Below are 17,786 nucleotides of genomic sequence, written 5' to 3'. Positions count from 1 at the left end.
TTACGGCTGGATGCTGGCTGGGAAAAGGCAACAGAGTGGTCTCTGCCCCTTCCTGGGAGGTGCCAACTGGAACCTCGGCTTGTCCCTCCACAAGACAGCTCCAGGGCCAGACATTTCTCACACAAACACACGCTCTCACATCACCAGTGAGCGGAGCTCCCGTTACCTGTAAGTACAGTAATCCTAAAGTCGTAAGGAGGTCCGTATTTTCCGGTGAGAACCTGCAACAGAGATGCTCAGAAGGAACCCTGTGTGTGACGCACAGTGACACATGTACGCCACCTCATGCAACACCTGAGAGGCCACAGGGCTGCCTCCTTCCTGTGGAAATCCCTCACAACAGTTCAGCAGTTTCCTCCAAAAGCAGGCCTTCTCTGGCCTGGAGGCGCAGCCGCAGCAAGCTCAACTGTGGGGCTGGAAGCCAGGTGGCTGGCGGAGGGTCTGCACCCAGGCTGCCTCAAGAGCACCCTGCATGAGCACGTGTGCACCCAAGATCCTAGAGTGGAGGGGGGCGGGGGGCGGGGGGCGGGTGTGCTCGGTGAGACCCTGTCCAGGCTGCTTCTCTGTCTCTGTCTCTGGTGTGTGTGCACATGCTATCATGAAAAGACGTAGGCCATCTTAACCCTGGCTACAGAGAGGGCTGCTCCCCAAGAAAGGAAGGACACTTGGGATCCAGGCTCCTACCTCGGAGCCTTTTATTTGGGGAGAGTCCTAAGAACCTCTGGAATGTTCTGTGGCTACCCAGAGGACACGGATAAAATGAAGGAGAAACCCTCTGTAAACCAAGTTCATCGAGCACACACGGTTCAGAGTCCTCGCCGGGGGGACGTGTTTCCTTCCCTGCAGTGCTGGGTGGCACGGTCTGTGTAATGCAGGACCCCGGGGCCCAGCCCTGGGAGCCTGAGCCGTCGGCCTCGCTCCCGCCCGGGTGCCTGCCTCTGCCACACAGGTTGAGAGGACCGGGCTACAGGGTCGCCTGTCTCTCCTTTTTTTTTTTTTCTTTCAAAGAAATTATTTATTATTATTTTCATCATCATTATTACCTTCTAGTTTGAGCAGACAGAGAGGGAAGGAAAGTGAGAAAGCAAGCTACCTGGCCCAGGACTTGAACCACGGCTGGCCATGTGGGTGTCTAGTACCTTTAACCACCTGCCAGCCCCGAGGATGACCAGTTTCTACAGTCAGGGGCAAGGAACAGGGTCTCCTAGCACAGGATGAGGCAGGCTCTTACCCATGGGGAGACCAGAACCACGGGCGCCAGAGCCCAGGCAGGGAGGCCGGAGCTGGCCCAGCAGCCTTCTTGGTACAACTAAGACGCTGCCTTTCACTTTCTGCTGGAATAAAGACCCACTCCGACCCCGTCCCTCCCCAAAGCCATGCAGGAAGCTCCCGTTTCTAGCAGCATCTGCTCCCCCCCACTCCAACATGCCCACGGTCCAAAGCCACAGGTCACAGCAGCAGGCTCTACTTTCCCAAGGAGGGTCAAATGCTCCACTAGCTGTTCCTGCTTCTCCGTGGGAAAACCAAGTGACCCAAGTCCTTGGTGAGTCACAGAAAGAAGGCTCTTGGGACTCAAGTACAATGACCCCAGGGTCCAACTCCCAGAACCACAGAGGCACTTAGCACATTACACATGGTTTGCATGTGCCCACACAAACACAGCCTCTCGACAAAGGTCTCTTTTTCTTAAAATTTTAATCACGTGAATCCTGTGCTCACAGGAGAGAGACGAGAGGGAAAGTGAGAAATCACCCCGGGGGTGGCCACGCCACAACCCCTTCTCTTCCATACTCTCCTTAGGATTTTGCACATGTGCGGACACACACGGACACCCTGAGTGTTTTTCAAGCCACCAGGTCCAGGACGAACCAGTCGGCCGTGTGGGATCCAGCACCCTGATCACCTGCCACCTGCCGGCCCAACAAAGGTCCCTTGTAGCTTAACCAACCAAAGGACTTTTTTCTTTTTGTCTTTTAAAAATGTAGTTTGTGGCTGAAGGAGTGTGAGGAGCGACTGGAACTTCTGGACCATGTGAAACTCACTACTGACGCTCACCGTGCGTCTAGCCTGCCGTGCACACCCACTTGTGGCCTGGGACATGGCGTGGTTCAGTAACTCACTCAAGCCACGAACCCCAGGATGGTGAACGAGTAAGAAAGGAGCCTGGACCCTGGCTGGCCTGTGGAGCAGAGCTGCTCAGCCAACCCAGAGCAGCCACCGTGACAGGTGAGGAAGGGACATGTGGTCTGCCATCCTGAAGCCACTGGGGACCCTCGCCCTAAACCTTCGCTTGATCTTCACTGACTCACACAGCTACTGGGTTGCCAGCAAAGTCATGACGTATTTTTCCGTTTTTTTTCCTGCAAAAATGTGCCATGGCTTTTGTGCGACCCAACAGTGATGGGCACTCTCCTCTCTGACTGGGAGGTTTGCGGATCCCGACCTCCCCTCAGGTCTCTCACTGCCTGGAGGGGAGCAGACGCACTCACTCCACTGCCTTCTCGTAGACCTCGATGGCCTTGTCCAGGTGTCCTTCCAGCAGGTGGATCTTGCCCAGCATGATGTAGGTCAGGTCATGCCTGTGGAGCTGGAGGGCGTGGTGCAGCTGGTCTTGTGCCTGACCGTGGGAGGGAGGGGAACTGAGTCACCAGCACTGAAAGGACCAGGTTCATACAGCTGATGTGGGACAGAGCTGCTGCCGAGCTCGCATGGGACACCCCATTTCAGCCAACACCCCGCTGCCCTTGACGACAGGAGGCTGGCAACTGGAGCTGCCTGCCTCCGGAGTCGCCCAGGGAGCTTGCACATGGGAGCGACTTCTCCTGGAGCGCTTCCTTCCTGGCAGGCTCGCGACTCACTCTGTAAGTGAAGGGGACAGCCGTGCAGTGAGGAACTTTCCTGGCGGGGCTCTCTCCCCACAGGTGACAAGCGCATGGCTATCCGGCTCACCCCCTCAGCCAGCACGCAGAGTGCCTGCTGTGCTGGGTGCCGAGCTCGAGAGCTCCAGCAGCAAGGCCCATGCTCCCAAGGAGCTTCGCTAATTCGAGAAGTGCTCACATAAATACCAGATGCCGTATCTGTTTAACCTGTCAGCCTCACAGCAAAATCGAAATCTAATTCCCCTTCTCAGAACAAGTCCGATCCCTAATCTCCCCCAGCTCAGAATCATCCTGGGAAGAGAAGGGGGCCTGCTCAAAATAGTCTCTGAGGAGGGAATGAGACCGCAGGCCCCTGCAGAACAGCTAAGGGGCCCACAGGGGCCTCACCCTCATCTCCTCGTGGCCTTCTCCCTTCTCCCATCACCCAGGAGAAGTTCTCTTACACCTCGACCGCTGATACGCACTTTTATGTCCACAAAGGATACAGCACGTTAGGCCAGAGTGCAAATTGATACGGACTAAAATAAACCTTGTTAAGTGGTGGTAACCACTACCAATTCAGATTCTCAGTCCTGGTGACATTGGACGGAGGGTAAAACTTCACGGTCCCTAGGAGGAAGCTCTATGCGAGAAGCTCTGCCTAAGCCACCATCCTTACCTTCCGGAGGTAAATGCTGTCTAATCCTCAAGGTAGACTTCTTATCTTTATTTCAGTCCCAAGGGAAGCTCAAACTGTTTTCTCTGATATAAGAGCCGTTAAGGCCTATAGTTTAACCACAATGAAATACTAATTTTCATCATGGAAAATAACTCAAAATTTTAAACAGAAAATCCTCAGACATCAGATCCATATAAAATGTGAAGTCAGAGCTGGCTCACGGCACAGTAGGAAGGCCTTGAGCATGGGAGGCCGGGCCACACCCCGGCCCACTGCCCCGTCAGACAGGTGCACCAAGTGCCCGAGGGCCAATGGCTGGAGGACCAGAGAAAGGGAGTCCCAGTGTGACCAGACCCCACAGAGGAGGGTGCTCACCTCTCTCGTATGCATGTACCTGCTCTATCATGAATAAGGAAAATTTTTTAAAAATGAGTTCATTTTCAACCACCTTCAAAACTACAAGCTGGGCCCAGCAGATGGCATGATGGTTACATCACTGGATTCCCACAGAGTCAACCGCGGTTTGAGTCTCAGACCCGGCGGCTCAAAATTCACACCGGACGCATGTGTGTGCATACCCCAAATCCCGAGAGGAGAACGGAGGAGAAAGGATTGTGGCATGGCCATCCCCCCAGGGGGTGGTTTCTCACTTTGTCTCTGTCTGTCTCTCTGGCAAGCATATGCATACTATAGTAAAAACCTCTTTAAAAAAAAAAAAAAAGGCAGCTGCTGTTGGCACAGGGCAGCCCACGTGGTCCTGACTAAACCTGCAAGCCTGCGGGGGCCTGGCCGGGGCGCTGTGGGGGCATACTGAACTGCACTGCGGATTCAGACTCCCAGCCCGCAACACGCCACACGCCGGCCAGGCACACGCGAGGTCCACAGTGCCGAGGGCGCGTCTTCCCGACCTGCGTGGCCTGTCACGAGCAAAGCAAGCACACGTAAAGACGTAAGCGTCCACGTTCCGGTATTTATACCCTAATGTGCACTTGTTGCTATACTGGAAAAGTCAACCAAGAGTAAAGGAGAAGAAGAAAAAGAATTAGGCTTAACCCTCAATAATGCCAGAGTTTTATCTTATTAAAGCAAGAGGAAAAAAGATGAAGGATAACAAGAAAATTAAAATGGGATAAATGCATGAAGAATTCCAATTCCCACCCCCAAGCCCGCTGCCAGCACTGGGGTGGTGACACGCAGGGTGAGCAGGGCACCAGTGATACCCCAGCCAGCCACGGCCCCCCGCACTCCATTACCTTGTTGAACTGCTTCAGGTAAATGTAGCACACGCCCATGTTATGGCAGATCTCCTGCAGGAGAGAGGGAGAGCCCAGGGCCACTCGGTGTCAGGTCAGAAGGAGCAGCACCAGAGACGCCCCGCTAGGCCCTCAGCCTTCCCAGTGTGCACGACAGCCGGGTCGTTCCACTTCGCTTCTCCTTTCCAGGTGTCAGAGGGCACAGGCGGTCACCAGCACATGTGTGAGACAGCACCCTGCGGTGGCGTGTGCTCACATGGCCGTCCTTTGTCCCCTACCCTTCTCCACACCGTCAGGGCTCTGGGCACACGTGATGGGCACCTACGTGTTTCTCTAGCCAGGGCAGACCTGAAACTGCAGCTGGCCGTGGGGGACCGCACTCCCAACGCACAGCACTGCCCTGCTGCGTCACAGGGACTGGCCTACAGTCAACTGTTCTTAATTCTGATACACTTAACTCTACGCAGTGAGTCTTTTAATACAAAAAATGGTATGAGATACAAACAGTGGGGTTGACAGGTGGCAGGGTGGTTAAGGAGCCAGATTCCCACATGGCTGACTGTGGTTCGAGTCCCGGACCTGGACCTGGCAGCTTGCTTTCTTTCTCTCTCTCCCTCCTTCCCTATCTCTCTCTCTCTCTGTCTAGTCAAGTTAAAAAGTAAAAATTAAATTAAAAAGTTTAATTTTAATTCTTAAAAAGAATATAGAGGGGCCAGCAGGTGGCATGGTGGCTAATGGTGCTGCACTCCCACATGACCAACTGTGGGTCAAATCTCAGACCTGGCAGTTTGCTTTCTCACTCTCTCTCTATGTCCCTCTCTGGTCAAATTAAAATAAATACTTTAAAAAAAAAATAGGTATGAACAGAGGAATAGATGATCTTCCTCGATTTATGTGGTCCCCTGAGGAGTGTGCCCAGCCCATCTCTAGACCCTTCTCTGAGGGCTGCTCCCAGGCCACACGGCTGCAGAGCTCAACAGCCACGGGGCCGGCCCTGGGAGCGTACCCCACGCCAGCCGGAGCCTGACTGGGTGGCGGGCTGACCACAGCTCGCGGGCCACGCCCGTCATCTCCCGCTTCTGTAAGCGAGTCAGACTGGACAGTCACGGCCACTGCTTTGTGCAGCTCTTTAGCACTAGGACTTGAGAGGTGAGCAGTTGCGACTGTAAGAAACGGGGAAGTTTACGATACTCGGTGCCCAGGCCAGTAGGTGCCATGGCGGTTGAGGCACTGCACTCCCACATGGTACTGGCAGTTTGAGTCCTGGACCTGGTGCTCATCTGCTCACTTCCCCTCTCAGTCTCTCTGATGAGTGCATGTGCCCTACAGCAAATTAAAACATGATAATGATATATAAAATTAGATAAATAATTCTCTAGAAATTAAAAACTTACTACATGAGGCCAGTAGGTGTCGTGGTGGTTAAGGTGCTGGACCCCATGTGGCCAATGATGCAGGTCAAGCCCCAGACCTGGCGGCTTGAAGAACGAGGTGGGCACATGTATGTGAGAGCCCAAACCCGGGAGGAGAGTGGAGGGTGATGCAGCATGGCTATCTCCTGGGGGCAGGGTGATCTCTCTCTCTCTCTCTGTGTCTCTCTCATGAACACACATGCCCTGTAGCAAAACTAAAAAATACACAAACATACATACATAAATATTTTTTACTAACTGACCTTTTACATGAAGGGGACGGAGGGGAAGAGGAGGGAGAAAGAAAGACCACAAAGAAAAAAGAGACGCAAGAAAGACTGAAGGAAGGAAAAAAGACAGAAAGAAAGAGGAAAGAAAGAAAGAAAAGTCACGGAAAGAGAGAAACAAAGACAGGTGAAAGGCGAGCAGGGAAGGGGAGGGTGGAAGGAGGAAGGGGGAGGCATCCCTTCTTGGAGGCTGGGCGGTGGCACAGGGATGAAATGTGACACTGCGGCCGACCCGCATGGGAGGGTCAGGTGTGTGTCCGCAGGTCTCCCTGAGTACGCTGACACACGTGCCCGTGACCTGTGCTGCTGACACTGGCATGGCTCGCAGCACCCAGACCTTGGTGGGGTGTTTTGTCCCTCGCTCATGAAATAATTAGGCAAAAAAGGGGAAAAGAAAATCCCACGCACACACACACACACACACAAAGGCAGGAAGGGCAGGTGGAGCTCAGGTGGGGACAGAGGAATGACGCGCAGCCAGTGCCGACTGCCAACCCCGAACTCCCCAGGCAACGAGGAAGCCCAGAGCTCTGAGACAGGAGGGGGCTGCGGCAGGAACCAGAGGGCACAGCCAAGTCGGCCCCAGCTGTGAGGACGGATCAGGACACGGAGGCGGGTTAGTAAGACAGGACAGCCACGCTGAGCGGACCCTGAGCACTGCTGACAAGGACGGCCCAGAGCTCCCAACTCACCCAGTCTCTCTCATTGAGCTTGGCTGCTTCGTCGTATACTTCGGCAGCAGCCTTGTGCTTGCCCAGAAGAAATCTGTGGAAGGAATTTTCCAGAACTGTTCTTGCAGAACCTCCCTCACCCCGTGCTTTCCTCACTTTCCATCCGCAGGCCAGCGTAAAGCCCTCTCTGAGCTGGCCTGCGGGTCTGCCCGGCGGCCGTGGTGCACAACAGCAGGCATGCGTCGGCAGAAACCGCACTGCAGCTGTCCAGGGCCCCGCCTATTCTACAGCAATCTCAGTGAACGTCTCCTCTGTGTCCCAGTGTTTACATATACAGCGATCTCAGTGAACGTCTCCTCTGTGTCCCAGTGTTTACATATACAGCGATCTCAGTGAACGTCTCCTCTGTGTCCCAGTGTTTACATATACAGCGATCTCAGTGAACGTCTCCTCTGTGTCCCAGTGTTTACATATACAGCGATCTCAGTGAACGTCTCCTCTGTGTCCCAGTGTTTACATATACAGCGATCTCAGTGAACGTCTCCTCTGTGTCCCAGTGTTTACATATACAGCGATCTCAGTGAACGTCTCCTCTGTGTCCCAGTGTTTACATATACAGCGATCTCAGTGAACGTCTCCTCTGTGTCCCAGTGTTTACATATACAGCGATCTCAGTGAACGTCTCCTCTGTGTCCCAGTGTTTACATATACAGCGATCTCAGTGAACGTCTCCTCTGTGTCCCAGTGTTTACATATACAGCGATCTCAGTGAACGTCTCCTCTGTGTCCCAGTGTTTACATATACAGCGATCTCAGTGAACGTCTCCTCTGTGTCCCAGTGTTTACATATACAGCGATCTCAGTGAACGTCTCCTCTGTGTCCCAGTGTTTACATATACAGCGATCTCAGTGAACGTCTCCTCTGTGTCCCAGTGTTTACATATACAGCGATCTCAGTGAACGTCTCCTCTGTGTCCCAGTGTTTACATATACAGCGATCTCAGTGAACGTCTCCTCTGTGTCCCAGTGTTTACATATACAGCGATCTCAGTGAACGTCTCCTCTGTGTCCCAGTGTTTACATATACAGCGATCTCAGTGAACGTCTCCTCTGTGTCCCAGTGTTTACATATACAGCGATCTCAGTGAACGTCTCCTCTGTGTCCCAGTGTTTACATATACAGCGATCTCAGTGAACGTCTCCTCTGTGTTTTCCAGTGTCTACATACATACAGACCGCAAAAGAAACGGGCCAAACGACACACCACGCTAAACAAAAACTTACGTGGTGGGGCCAGCAGGTGGCATAGTGATTAAGGCACTGGACTCCCACGTGGCAGGCCACAGTTCAAGTCCTGGACCCAGGGCACCCAGTGTGCATGTCCGCCCCAGATCTCCAAAGGAGAATGGAAGAGAAGGGACTGTGGCATGGCCAACCCTCCTCGGGGGTAATTTCTCACTTTCTGTCAAAAATCTCTTAAAAAAAAAAAAAACCCACTTAAGTGGTAAATGACCTCTGATCATCGTCCATTAGGGACATGGCCTGTCTTGCCAAGACCAAGTCTCTCTCAATACTGGAGCACAGTTTGGGGAGAGGCAGGGAAAGCCAGGCTCCGTGACACGATGCAGGCATGAACAACGGCATAGGTACGGAACCGCATGGAGCATCCACAGCTCCAGAAAGGGAGTATGGACCTACCAGCCCCCAAAGACTCTGGAGATTGCTTCAATCTAGAAACCGTCAGGGCATTCACTCCACAAATACTTACTAAAAACTTACAGGAGCCTGGTGGCATAATGGCTAAGGTCCTAGGCTCTCATATGGTCAACCTAGTTCGAGTCCCAGACCCAGCAACTTAAAACTCACATCAGATGTGTGTGTGTGTATGCCCAAAATCCCGAAAGGAGAATGGAGGAGAAAGGACTGCAGTGTGGCCATAACCCCAGGGGGTGATTTCTCACTTTCTGATTTCTCATTTTCTTTCTGTCTGGCAAACACATGTACCCTACAGGAAAAAATCTCTCAAAACAAAAAAATACGGAGTCAACAAGGAGGGAGCTTCAAGTACTTCATGGGAAATGCACTTTATAAAAAATTATGATCTCAAAAGTATTTTGCACCAAAATTAACTAGTACTTTAATTTCATTTTCCATGAACTTTTTGATGTCTCCTTGTATTATGTTAATTGCTAGAACAGCAAATGAGAAAAATTCCAACATGATTAAAGCACTTAGGGCCCAAGATGTCACTATTTATGTGAAAAACAGTATCAACATTCTCTGATCGAACTAAATAGTGTTTGAAATACTCAATTCCTCAACGCCAGTTATGCATTTTCTCACATTGAAAATTAGTGGGACCAGCAGTTAGCATAATGGTTATGTCGCTGGACTGCCACATAGCTGACTGCGGTTCGCGTCCCGGACCCGGTGGCTTAAAACACACGCTGGGCACGTGTGCGTGTGTGCCCAAGACCCTGAGAGGAGAATGGAGAAGAGACTGCGGTGTGGCCATCTCCCCTGGGGGCTGATTTCTCGCTTTCTGTCTCTCTGTCTCTCTCTGTCTTTCTGGCGAGTGTACACGCCCTGTAGCAAAAACCTCTCCAAAAAAAATTAGTCCATGCTTTTCAACGTGGTCCCCATTATGGCCACGGAGCCACTTTCCCCCAGCAGCAGGCAGCACCCAAGGATGCACTTCCCACTGCTCCGGAGGGTTTGGGGCCTCCAGGGTGCTGTACTCACAGAGACCGGGCCACTTGCTTGAGGTTATCGGCACTCTGGGGGCTGAGAATAGCACATGTCTGAAAGAGCTCCAGGGACTCCTGGATGTTTCCTTCGAGACGATATATCAATGCTGACAAGAAAGAAAATACAGAAAATGAACCATGTTCCAGGAAGGGTGGAACCTGGCATCACAAAAATCGGAGGAGGAGAAGGAAATGACATCAGAAATCTGCACAGCCACATTGCAGATGGTGGTGCGTGTCAGGCATGTGTGCGTGCTTGCCCAAGATCCCGAGAGGGAGATGGAGGAGGGGGACTGTGGCGTGGCCATCCCCTCTGGGATCCTGCCCATCCCGGGCTTCCCTTCATCCCAACGCTCCTTACAGAGAGGCTCAAGGCTTTTAGCTCGCTCATCCCTCCCAGCCTGACTACAAGGAACCTTTCAGAATCTTCTTCCAGTCTGGAACTGCATGAGCAGGGACCCCAGGCAGCCATTCCCTCCACAGCACTAACACTCCTGAGTCAGACCCACACAGGCATTGTGTCTAGAGTTTAAAACAGACGGTACTGGGGCCAGCAGTTAGCGTAATGGCTATGTCGCTGGACTCCCATGTAGTCGACCATGGTTCGAGTCCCGGACCCAGTGGCTTAAACTCACACCGGGCGGGTGTGCATGCGTGCCCAAGATCCCGAGAGGAGAATGGAGGAGAAGGGATTGTGGCGTGGCCATCCCCCCGGGGGGTGATTTCTCACGTTCTATCTGTCTCTCTTTCTGGCGAGCACACGCGCCCTATAGCAAAAAACCTCTCCAAAAAATAAAAATAAAAAAAAAAACAGACGGTACGGAACTCAGCTTCTGTGGGACAGTCACTTGACCTGACGTATGGCATCGTCTGCTCTCCCCCAGAGCCTGGGCAAAGTGCACTTCTCCCGCAAGAGGAGACTGTGCTTCTTACCTTGAACATACACAGCGTATTCACACAGCCCCTGAGTCTCCTGAAGCTGTTCTTTGATAACAGCCTGAAAGAAGGAAAAACCCTCCTGAGTGGCAGGCAGGTGTCTTGACCCTTTAAAGAAATGGCAGACATGGGGGCTGGCCCCGAGGTCTGATGGTTAAGGGATCCGGATCTCCCATGGCTGACCACACGGTTTGGAAAACATGCTGGGCTGGTTCGGTGTCTGGGCCAACCCGAATACGCCGGGCGGCTGTGTGCACCTCTGACCCCCAGTGACGGGGAGGCTGGGCCAGGGTGCTAGCGGCGAGCTGAGGCTTCGTCAAAAATACCTCTCCCAGGTCTGTCTCAGGCTGGCTCAGTCCTGACATGGGAAGGCACACGGGGCACCCCTGAACCTGGCCCACGGCCTCCAGTCGAACCCAGTCAACCCATGCCCAATAGCCAGTCAAAAGGCCCACGAGAAATTAATGCATGTGTGTCTGTTGAGAGCAGCTAAAATTCTGAAGTGGCTCAGCAGCATTATCACAGCGAAAGCAAGTGAGCACACAGAGCATGGAGAGCAGGAATTCACATGTCTCAGGCGGGTAAAACCACCCACCCAGCAGCAGCCTGCACCTCACGTCCCCGTCACTGCAGCCGCTCACCTTGCAGGCTTCGTAATCCTTCCGGATGTAGTGCAGATGGATCAACCAGTTCTGCTTCTCCAAAATAGGAAACTCTGGCGCTGGGGGATTGTGACCAAACAACACATCACCCTTTGGTTCTCCGGCAGCTGTCCTCACGCCTAGACAGCCAGGAGCAGAGCCTGCTGTGCCACGGCTCGTTCTCGTGACTTACCGCCAGCTCCTCAAACGGTCACCGGGCTGAGAACAAAATCACCTTTTCTCCCCCCATTGTAGAAGACGAATAGGAAGACTTTCTAAAGGAGACTTCAGGGATATCACTAACAAAACAAATGCAGGGTTTCCAACGAGTTCATAGAGAGCCAGCCCCATAGCCTAGTGGTTACAGGAGTCAAATCCCACATAGCCGATCGTGGTTCAACTCCCAGACCTGGCAGCCACAGCATGCACACGTGTGTGTCCTCCACACCCTGACAGGATGGACAAGGGGTTGCAGCACGCCATGCCCACTGGGAGTGCTCGCCCTCCCCCACGCGCCTCTCCATCTCTTTGGCAACGTAGAGACTCTGGCAATTAAAAGAAGTTTAAGTGGGGCCAGCAGGCTGCGAGGTAGTGAGGCAGTGGACTCCTACATGGCCGATTACAGAGTCCTGGACCAGGTGGCTTCAAAATCATGCCCACTGTGCGTGCGTGCATACTCAAAATCGCAAGAGGAGGATGGAGAAGGGATTGCAGTATAGCCATCCCCAGAGCGGGTGATTTCTCACTTTCCCACTCTGTCTCTCCCTTCTCCAGCAAGTGCACGTGCCCTACAGCAAAAACTTAAAGTTTCTGTCTTGACATGAGAAGACACATGGGACGCCCTGACAGGTGTGCACCATAGTGCTTAATTCTTGGAAAGCAGCGAAGTAATTACTCTTTCTTTTTAATATGCCAGTGAGCACACACACAGCAGAGAGCGTGCACTTGTGTGTGGGTGTGCTAACTGCAATTCTTTGTCCTCCATTTCTGTCATGTCAGGATTTTAGGCATGCATGCAAACACAAGGCCAGTTTGTTTTTCAAACTGCAGGGGCTGGATTTCGAACCACAGCCCACCGTGTGAACTCTGGCTTTCCATGTGCAGCATGGGGCTGGCCCGTATGAGTGATCTTGAACCAGGGCTCAACTGCATGGTCTAACCCTCTGTTACCAACCCACGAAGAGAGAAGAGGGCACTCAACCCCTTGGAGTTTACAGTATCACCACGTATCATTGCTCCTGTGGTCGAAAGGAAGAAATCACAAATGCAGATTTTCAAGTCTTGCCTATTAAAAGTCTCTTAGTAAAAGATGAGCTTTGGGTTCCGTGGGTGAGCACTGCAGGACACACTTGACTTGTCAGGGCCGAGACTCACGAATGGAGAAGGAGGGGAAGGCGCCCCCAAGTCCAAGTGCCAGAGGGCACTCGTCTCACACTGCTGGGGACGGTGCCGAAAAGCTAAACGAACTGTAGCTTCCTCAGAGACTGAGACCACCTCAGTGCCCCACACAAAGTGACGGTTACCAAAACACCCTACTATCAAACATGTGACCTTTGGAAATCGACAGTTTCTTCACCTGTAAAATAAAAATTAAAAAAAAAAAAAAAAAAGAGCCCCCAGGACTAGGACATCCAGATAAGACAGATCCATTCGCTCACTCCCCACTCTCCACTGAGTGCCTGCCTATGCAGGAGTCCCAGGCTCTGGGGGTGCAGACGGGACAGGAAGCTTAGACGGGGTGGGGGCAGGCAGGGAAGGTGAGGCTGCTGCTGGGGAGGGAAGTGACCAGTGACGGTCTCTGTGGGAGAGGGATGGAGGGTACAGGGCAGGCGTCTGCTCTCTGGGAGTCAGGAGTCACATCCCCAAACCAAAGCGATGGCTGAACGTCTCTGTGCAGAGAGAGATCTCGACAGGGCCCGACACTCAGGAAGCCCAGAGCGGCGCCAGCTCTTGCTGTGGCTGTCTGTGCTGTAGTTAGCTGGTTATTCTCAAAGACGGGGCTTCTGGGCCGCTCGGAAAGCCCTCGTCTGTGAAGTCCAAATTTCCCACTGAAATTCTACCTGAGTGTGAAGCTGAAGTTCCTGTATTCCAATTCCCTACAGGTGAGGACACTGGCTGGTACACGCTGTCACAGGTACTACGGAAACTCCCAGTTACGAGGTTCTCCATGAAGACAGGCATGAGACGCAGAGCACAGCCACCAGGCTCCAGCACGAGGCGGAGGTCTTGGCGTCAGCGGCCGGTAAGGCACAGACCCAGGCAGTTGGCAGGTGACAGAGGAGACACTCCGCCTCCATGCCTCCATCCTCACCTGGCCGGGCAGCCTGGCAACAACACTGCCTGCCCCTCCTCTCCTGCCCCAGTCCACTCCTCTGTGACATGTCGCCCCTGTCTCCCTGTAAGGTACGCCCACAGCTGAGCCATCACCACACTCCCCCGTGACCTGCCGAGGTGCTAAATTCGCTAGGAATGGCCCCGACACAAACCTTCACGTTCAGTTGTGGCTGACACCAGGCATGGCATGCTGGCTACAGGACTCCGCAGAAAATAGCACTGGGGTTCGAACTGTGAGCTGAAAAACTCCCTGAACTAACTAAGGCTTTTGTAAATACAATGCCATGAAGCCTTCGTTGATAAAGGACTTCCAGCTCCAGCACACTGAAGTTTTAAATATAGGATTCCAACCCTGGCTTAACACCAGCCCTCTACGGGGCCAGGGCAAATGATCTCACTGTGGGGCCTCCATTGCCCCCCTGTAATTTTCACAGGAAAATATTAACAATCTAAAAGTGAGGGTTCAGGAGGGACTCAGGAAAAAAAAACTTACCAGATAAAAGAATGCAAAGAAACAAGGCAAACAGGTTCGGGAACAGTGTACCATTCCACAGTAAAAACTGAGTAGGGGAAAAGGAGGTGCCAGTCACGTGTACATATAAGACTTCAAAAGAGAAAAAGCCAGGACGGAAATCGAAGGTGCAGCACGATGTCCTGTTCCTTGCTAAAGACGAACATGCTAACATCCTTGACTTGGTTACCACGCCACGCACACATGCTCGGAAAACCATAAAATGCCTCACAGAGATGGACAACAACTAAACATAAATAAACTATAAAGTAACTTTAAACCATTTTGAAAGTGATCATTCACTAAATGTTAACTTCCTCGTGCCAAACACGCCACTTTTCTATCTCAGTACATCTGGGGCATCAAAGATGCCGCAGATCTGGAAAGGAGGGGACGTGAGATGCTCGGTACCCCACTCTGAGCCTGTGTCGCCGTCTGAGGAGGACACGCGAGGTGCGGGACAGAATGGATGCGGTGAACACGATGAAGCTACAGGAGCGGCAGCGACTGCCCAGACGAGTAAGAGGTCAGCCTGGCGAAAGCCACGGCCACCCCAGGCCCCAAGGAGAAAGGGGGGTGGCGTGTTGCCAAACCAGCATCCGGTACCCAGGACTGGAGTTTCCTAGAGGGAGCTGCAAACCAGACAGGCCTGATGGGCAGGGCGGCAGAAGAGGCACTTCCAGAGCCACCCTCACCCTCCTGGGGAAGGCCCTGGTTCTCTCTCCTCCTGTCCTCTAACTCCTGCAGGGTCCTCCCATGGGCTGACCCCACCACAAACCGCTAACACAGGCACCGGGGGGGAGCCTGCGGGGCTCAGCTCCTCATAATGCCAGGCAGAGGCAGCAGCCAGGAGTGGATGTGAGGGCAAAGGGGCCCAGGAGGAGCCCACGTCGGCTGGCAGGAACACGGCTGACGAGGAGAAACCCCCAGGCGGGGTCGGCACTGACTCAAGGACACACACTCGTGTGGGCTTTTCCTGGTCCATTAGGTCGCTGCTATCCAGCTCTCCTGCCCCATCTAGGAATAATTAGCTAAGTAATGTTTAGAAAAGAAAGGTGAATGGATATATTCATGAATGTCTCTTCTGTAAAGACAAAGATCGAATGTGGGGACACATCCAGGACAGTCACCTCCGACCTGTGTGACACTCCTGGGGTCGCGCCAGCTAGCGATGGGAGGGCCGAGCTCGTCTACATAAAGCAGGTGTCACATCCCCACCAGGCCAGACGCGGCTCTCTACAGGGTAGGTCTCCACCTGCTCAGGCTTCCCACACCAATGTCTACACACCCCACACTCACTGAACATACTAGATTACACGAGGCCTGCTTTGTACGACAGAAACTTCCGAGAGGTTTTTCCACAGAGAAGACTGGTACATACGCACATGATCATCAAACCTACGTGAAGATACTCGCAGTCAAACCACCTTCGAATACCTTGCAACTCCAGAAAATAAAAGCCAGAGAACAAGTCAACTACCCCAGTATTCTCACTTCACAAAGTTCTAACACAGAATTAAAGAGAGGAAAACTAAAAATCGACAAGACAGATAAATCCAAGCAAATACGCACACACAATAAAATTGCACACATACCTTTTTTCAGTCGGGGCTTCTGAGGTTCACCAGAGGCAGGAAATTGATTTCTCTGAAATGAAAAAAGTGGCATATGTTAAAGCCCAACCACACACCTCGCTCACCTTCTCCAAACAGATCAAGTGCCAGACCATGGAACACAGGCTCTGTGAGCCTTCCCACAGGAGAACGCCCAAGGTTCTAGCTGTTGGTTTCTGTTTTTGAAGAATGCTTTATTTAATTTTATTTATTATTATTACTTTTCAACTTGACCAGAGAGAGAGAGAAAGGGAAAGCAAGAAAGTAAGCCACCAGGTCCGGACTCAAACTGTAGTCAGCCATGTGGGAGTCCAATGCCTTAACCATTACGCCACCTGCCAGCCCCCAGGTCTGTTGTTTTTCATTTTGCCAGAGGCCACGTATACTCACCAGAAAGAAAGGGAGAGAGAGAAGATACCCCAAGTGGGGCATGACCATGCCATAATCCCATCTCCATTTCTCCATCCTATTGGGATCTGGGGCAAGTACACATGCACACCCAGCAGTCTCAAGCCAGTGGGCCGGGATTCAAACTGTCTGGTCGGCCATGTAGGCTCTGGCGGCCTTACCCACTAGACGTAAGGCCGGCCCAATGATCTGATTCTCAACGCATGCGGTGGGAACACGAGTTTCCAGTGTAGTCAGGTACACATGATGTCGCATCAGCCTCAGACAGGCCATACACGTGACGATGGCCCCACAAGGTTATGCCATCTAGGCCCAGCCATGGTGGTGCAGACGGCAGGGCACTGACACAAGGCTGGACCCTGGAGCCCTGGATTTGGCTGTGGACCACCCTCAACAGGCCTGCACCTGACACAAGGCTGGACCCTGGAGCCCTGGATTCGGCTGTGGACCACCCTCAGCTGGCCTGCACGGGGCATGTGCCTGTAGTCCTAGCTAACTGGGAGGCTGGGGAAGAGGGTCAGTACACAGAGAACCTGTCAAAAGTACCTCTCTCAGGGCCAGCATGTGGCACAGTAATTAAGTGCTGGACTCCCACAAGTTTGGCTGCGGTTCAAGCCCCGACCCCACAGACTGAAAATCACTCTAGGCTATGTGCCCAAAAACCCAAGAGGAAAATGCTGGAGAAGGGATTGCAGCGTTGTGGAGTGGGGGTCCTACCTGGGAAGGTAGGGGGAGAGTCTGCTTCCCCACTATCTAACACAGGGGCCCTATGGCAAATACCTTAAAAAAATAAAATAAAATCTTGAACCAGCAGGTGGCATGTTGGTTTGAGTGCTGGACTCCCACAAGCCTGACAGCGATAGAAGTCTCAGAACCGGCAGCTTGCTTTCCCTCCCTCCGCCCCCCTCTCTCTCTGGTCAAATTTTAAAAAATAATAATGATAAATAAAATTAAACAATTCTTTAAACATTTCTACATAGCTAAACACCCACATGGCCAACCACGGCTCCAGTCCTGGACCTGCGGCTTGCTTTTTCGCTTTCCCTTTCTCTCTCCTTCGGTGTCGCTGTTCAAATTTTAAAAAATAAATAATAACAAACAAAATTAAATAATTTTTAATTTTTTTATCTTAACAAAAATCTTCGCTTTGGTTGCGATTAGACTGTAACAACGTGATTCCTGTGCAAATGAAGAGAACCGAAACCAACAACAGCCCTGCGGATGAACACTAGCTGCGTTCCTTAACTGCCAACGCTAAGCTGGGAACCGGTGAGCGAGGCAGCCGCGTTACGTCCACGGCAATTGACGCCCTCCCAGCACACCCGCGGACCCCGCCGCCCGGCACCGCCGCTCCACCTGAGACTCGTCCGGGTCCGGCCCAACTCCCACGCAGGCCTCGCCGAGCGGCTGGCCCCGGGCGGCCCGGGGGGGGGGGG

At 52.6% G+C, this 17,786-nt stretch overlaps 1 protein-coding gene across 5 annotated transcripts in view; it reads right to left on the bottom strand.

Annotated features, from left to right (window-relative positions):
• BBS4 (Bardet-Biedl syndrome 4) overlaps positions 1–17,786 on the bottom strand; it is a 23,855-nt gene that overhangs the window by 5,496 nt on the left and 573 nt on the right. For 2 of the 5 annotated variants that reach the window (XM_006167276.3, XM_006167277.3), the window contains exons 2-9: positions 15,925–15,976; positions 11,485–11,564; positions 10,841–10,904; positions 9,903–10,014; positions 7,182–7,254; positions 4,791–4,844; positions 2,490–2,617; positions 167–221 (exon numbers count right to left, since the gene is read on the bottom strand). In XM_006167276.3, coding sequence (XP_006167338.1) covers positions 167–221; positions 2,490–2,617; positions 4,791–4,844; positions 7,182–7,254; positions 9,903–10,014; positions 10,841–10,904; positions 11,485–11,564; positions 15,925–15,976 — 618 coding nt within the window. Of the gene's footprint in view, positions 1–166; positions 222–2,489; positions 2,618–4,790; positions 4,845–7,181; positions 7,255–9,902; positions 10,015–10,840; positions 10,905–11,484; positions 11,625–15,924; positions 15,977–17,706; positions 17,780–17,786 lie in introns of those variants that run through there. The other 3 variants (XM_027767779.1, XM_014583733.2, XM_027767780.1) reach the window with 3 other exon arrangements.

The sequence above is a fragment of the Tupaia chinensis genome, unplaced genomic scaffold (assembly GCF_000334495.1).
Source record: "Tupaia chinensis unplaced genomic scaffold, TupChi_1.0 Scaffold144682_1, whole genome shotgun sequence".
NCBI classification, from domain to species: Eukaryota; Metazoa; Chordata; class Mammalia; order Scandentia; family Tupaiidae; genus Tupaia; species Tupaia belangeri.
The sequence above is the reverse complement of the archived record's forward strand: the minus strand, read 5'-3'. Positions and strand labels throughout refer to the sequence as shown.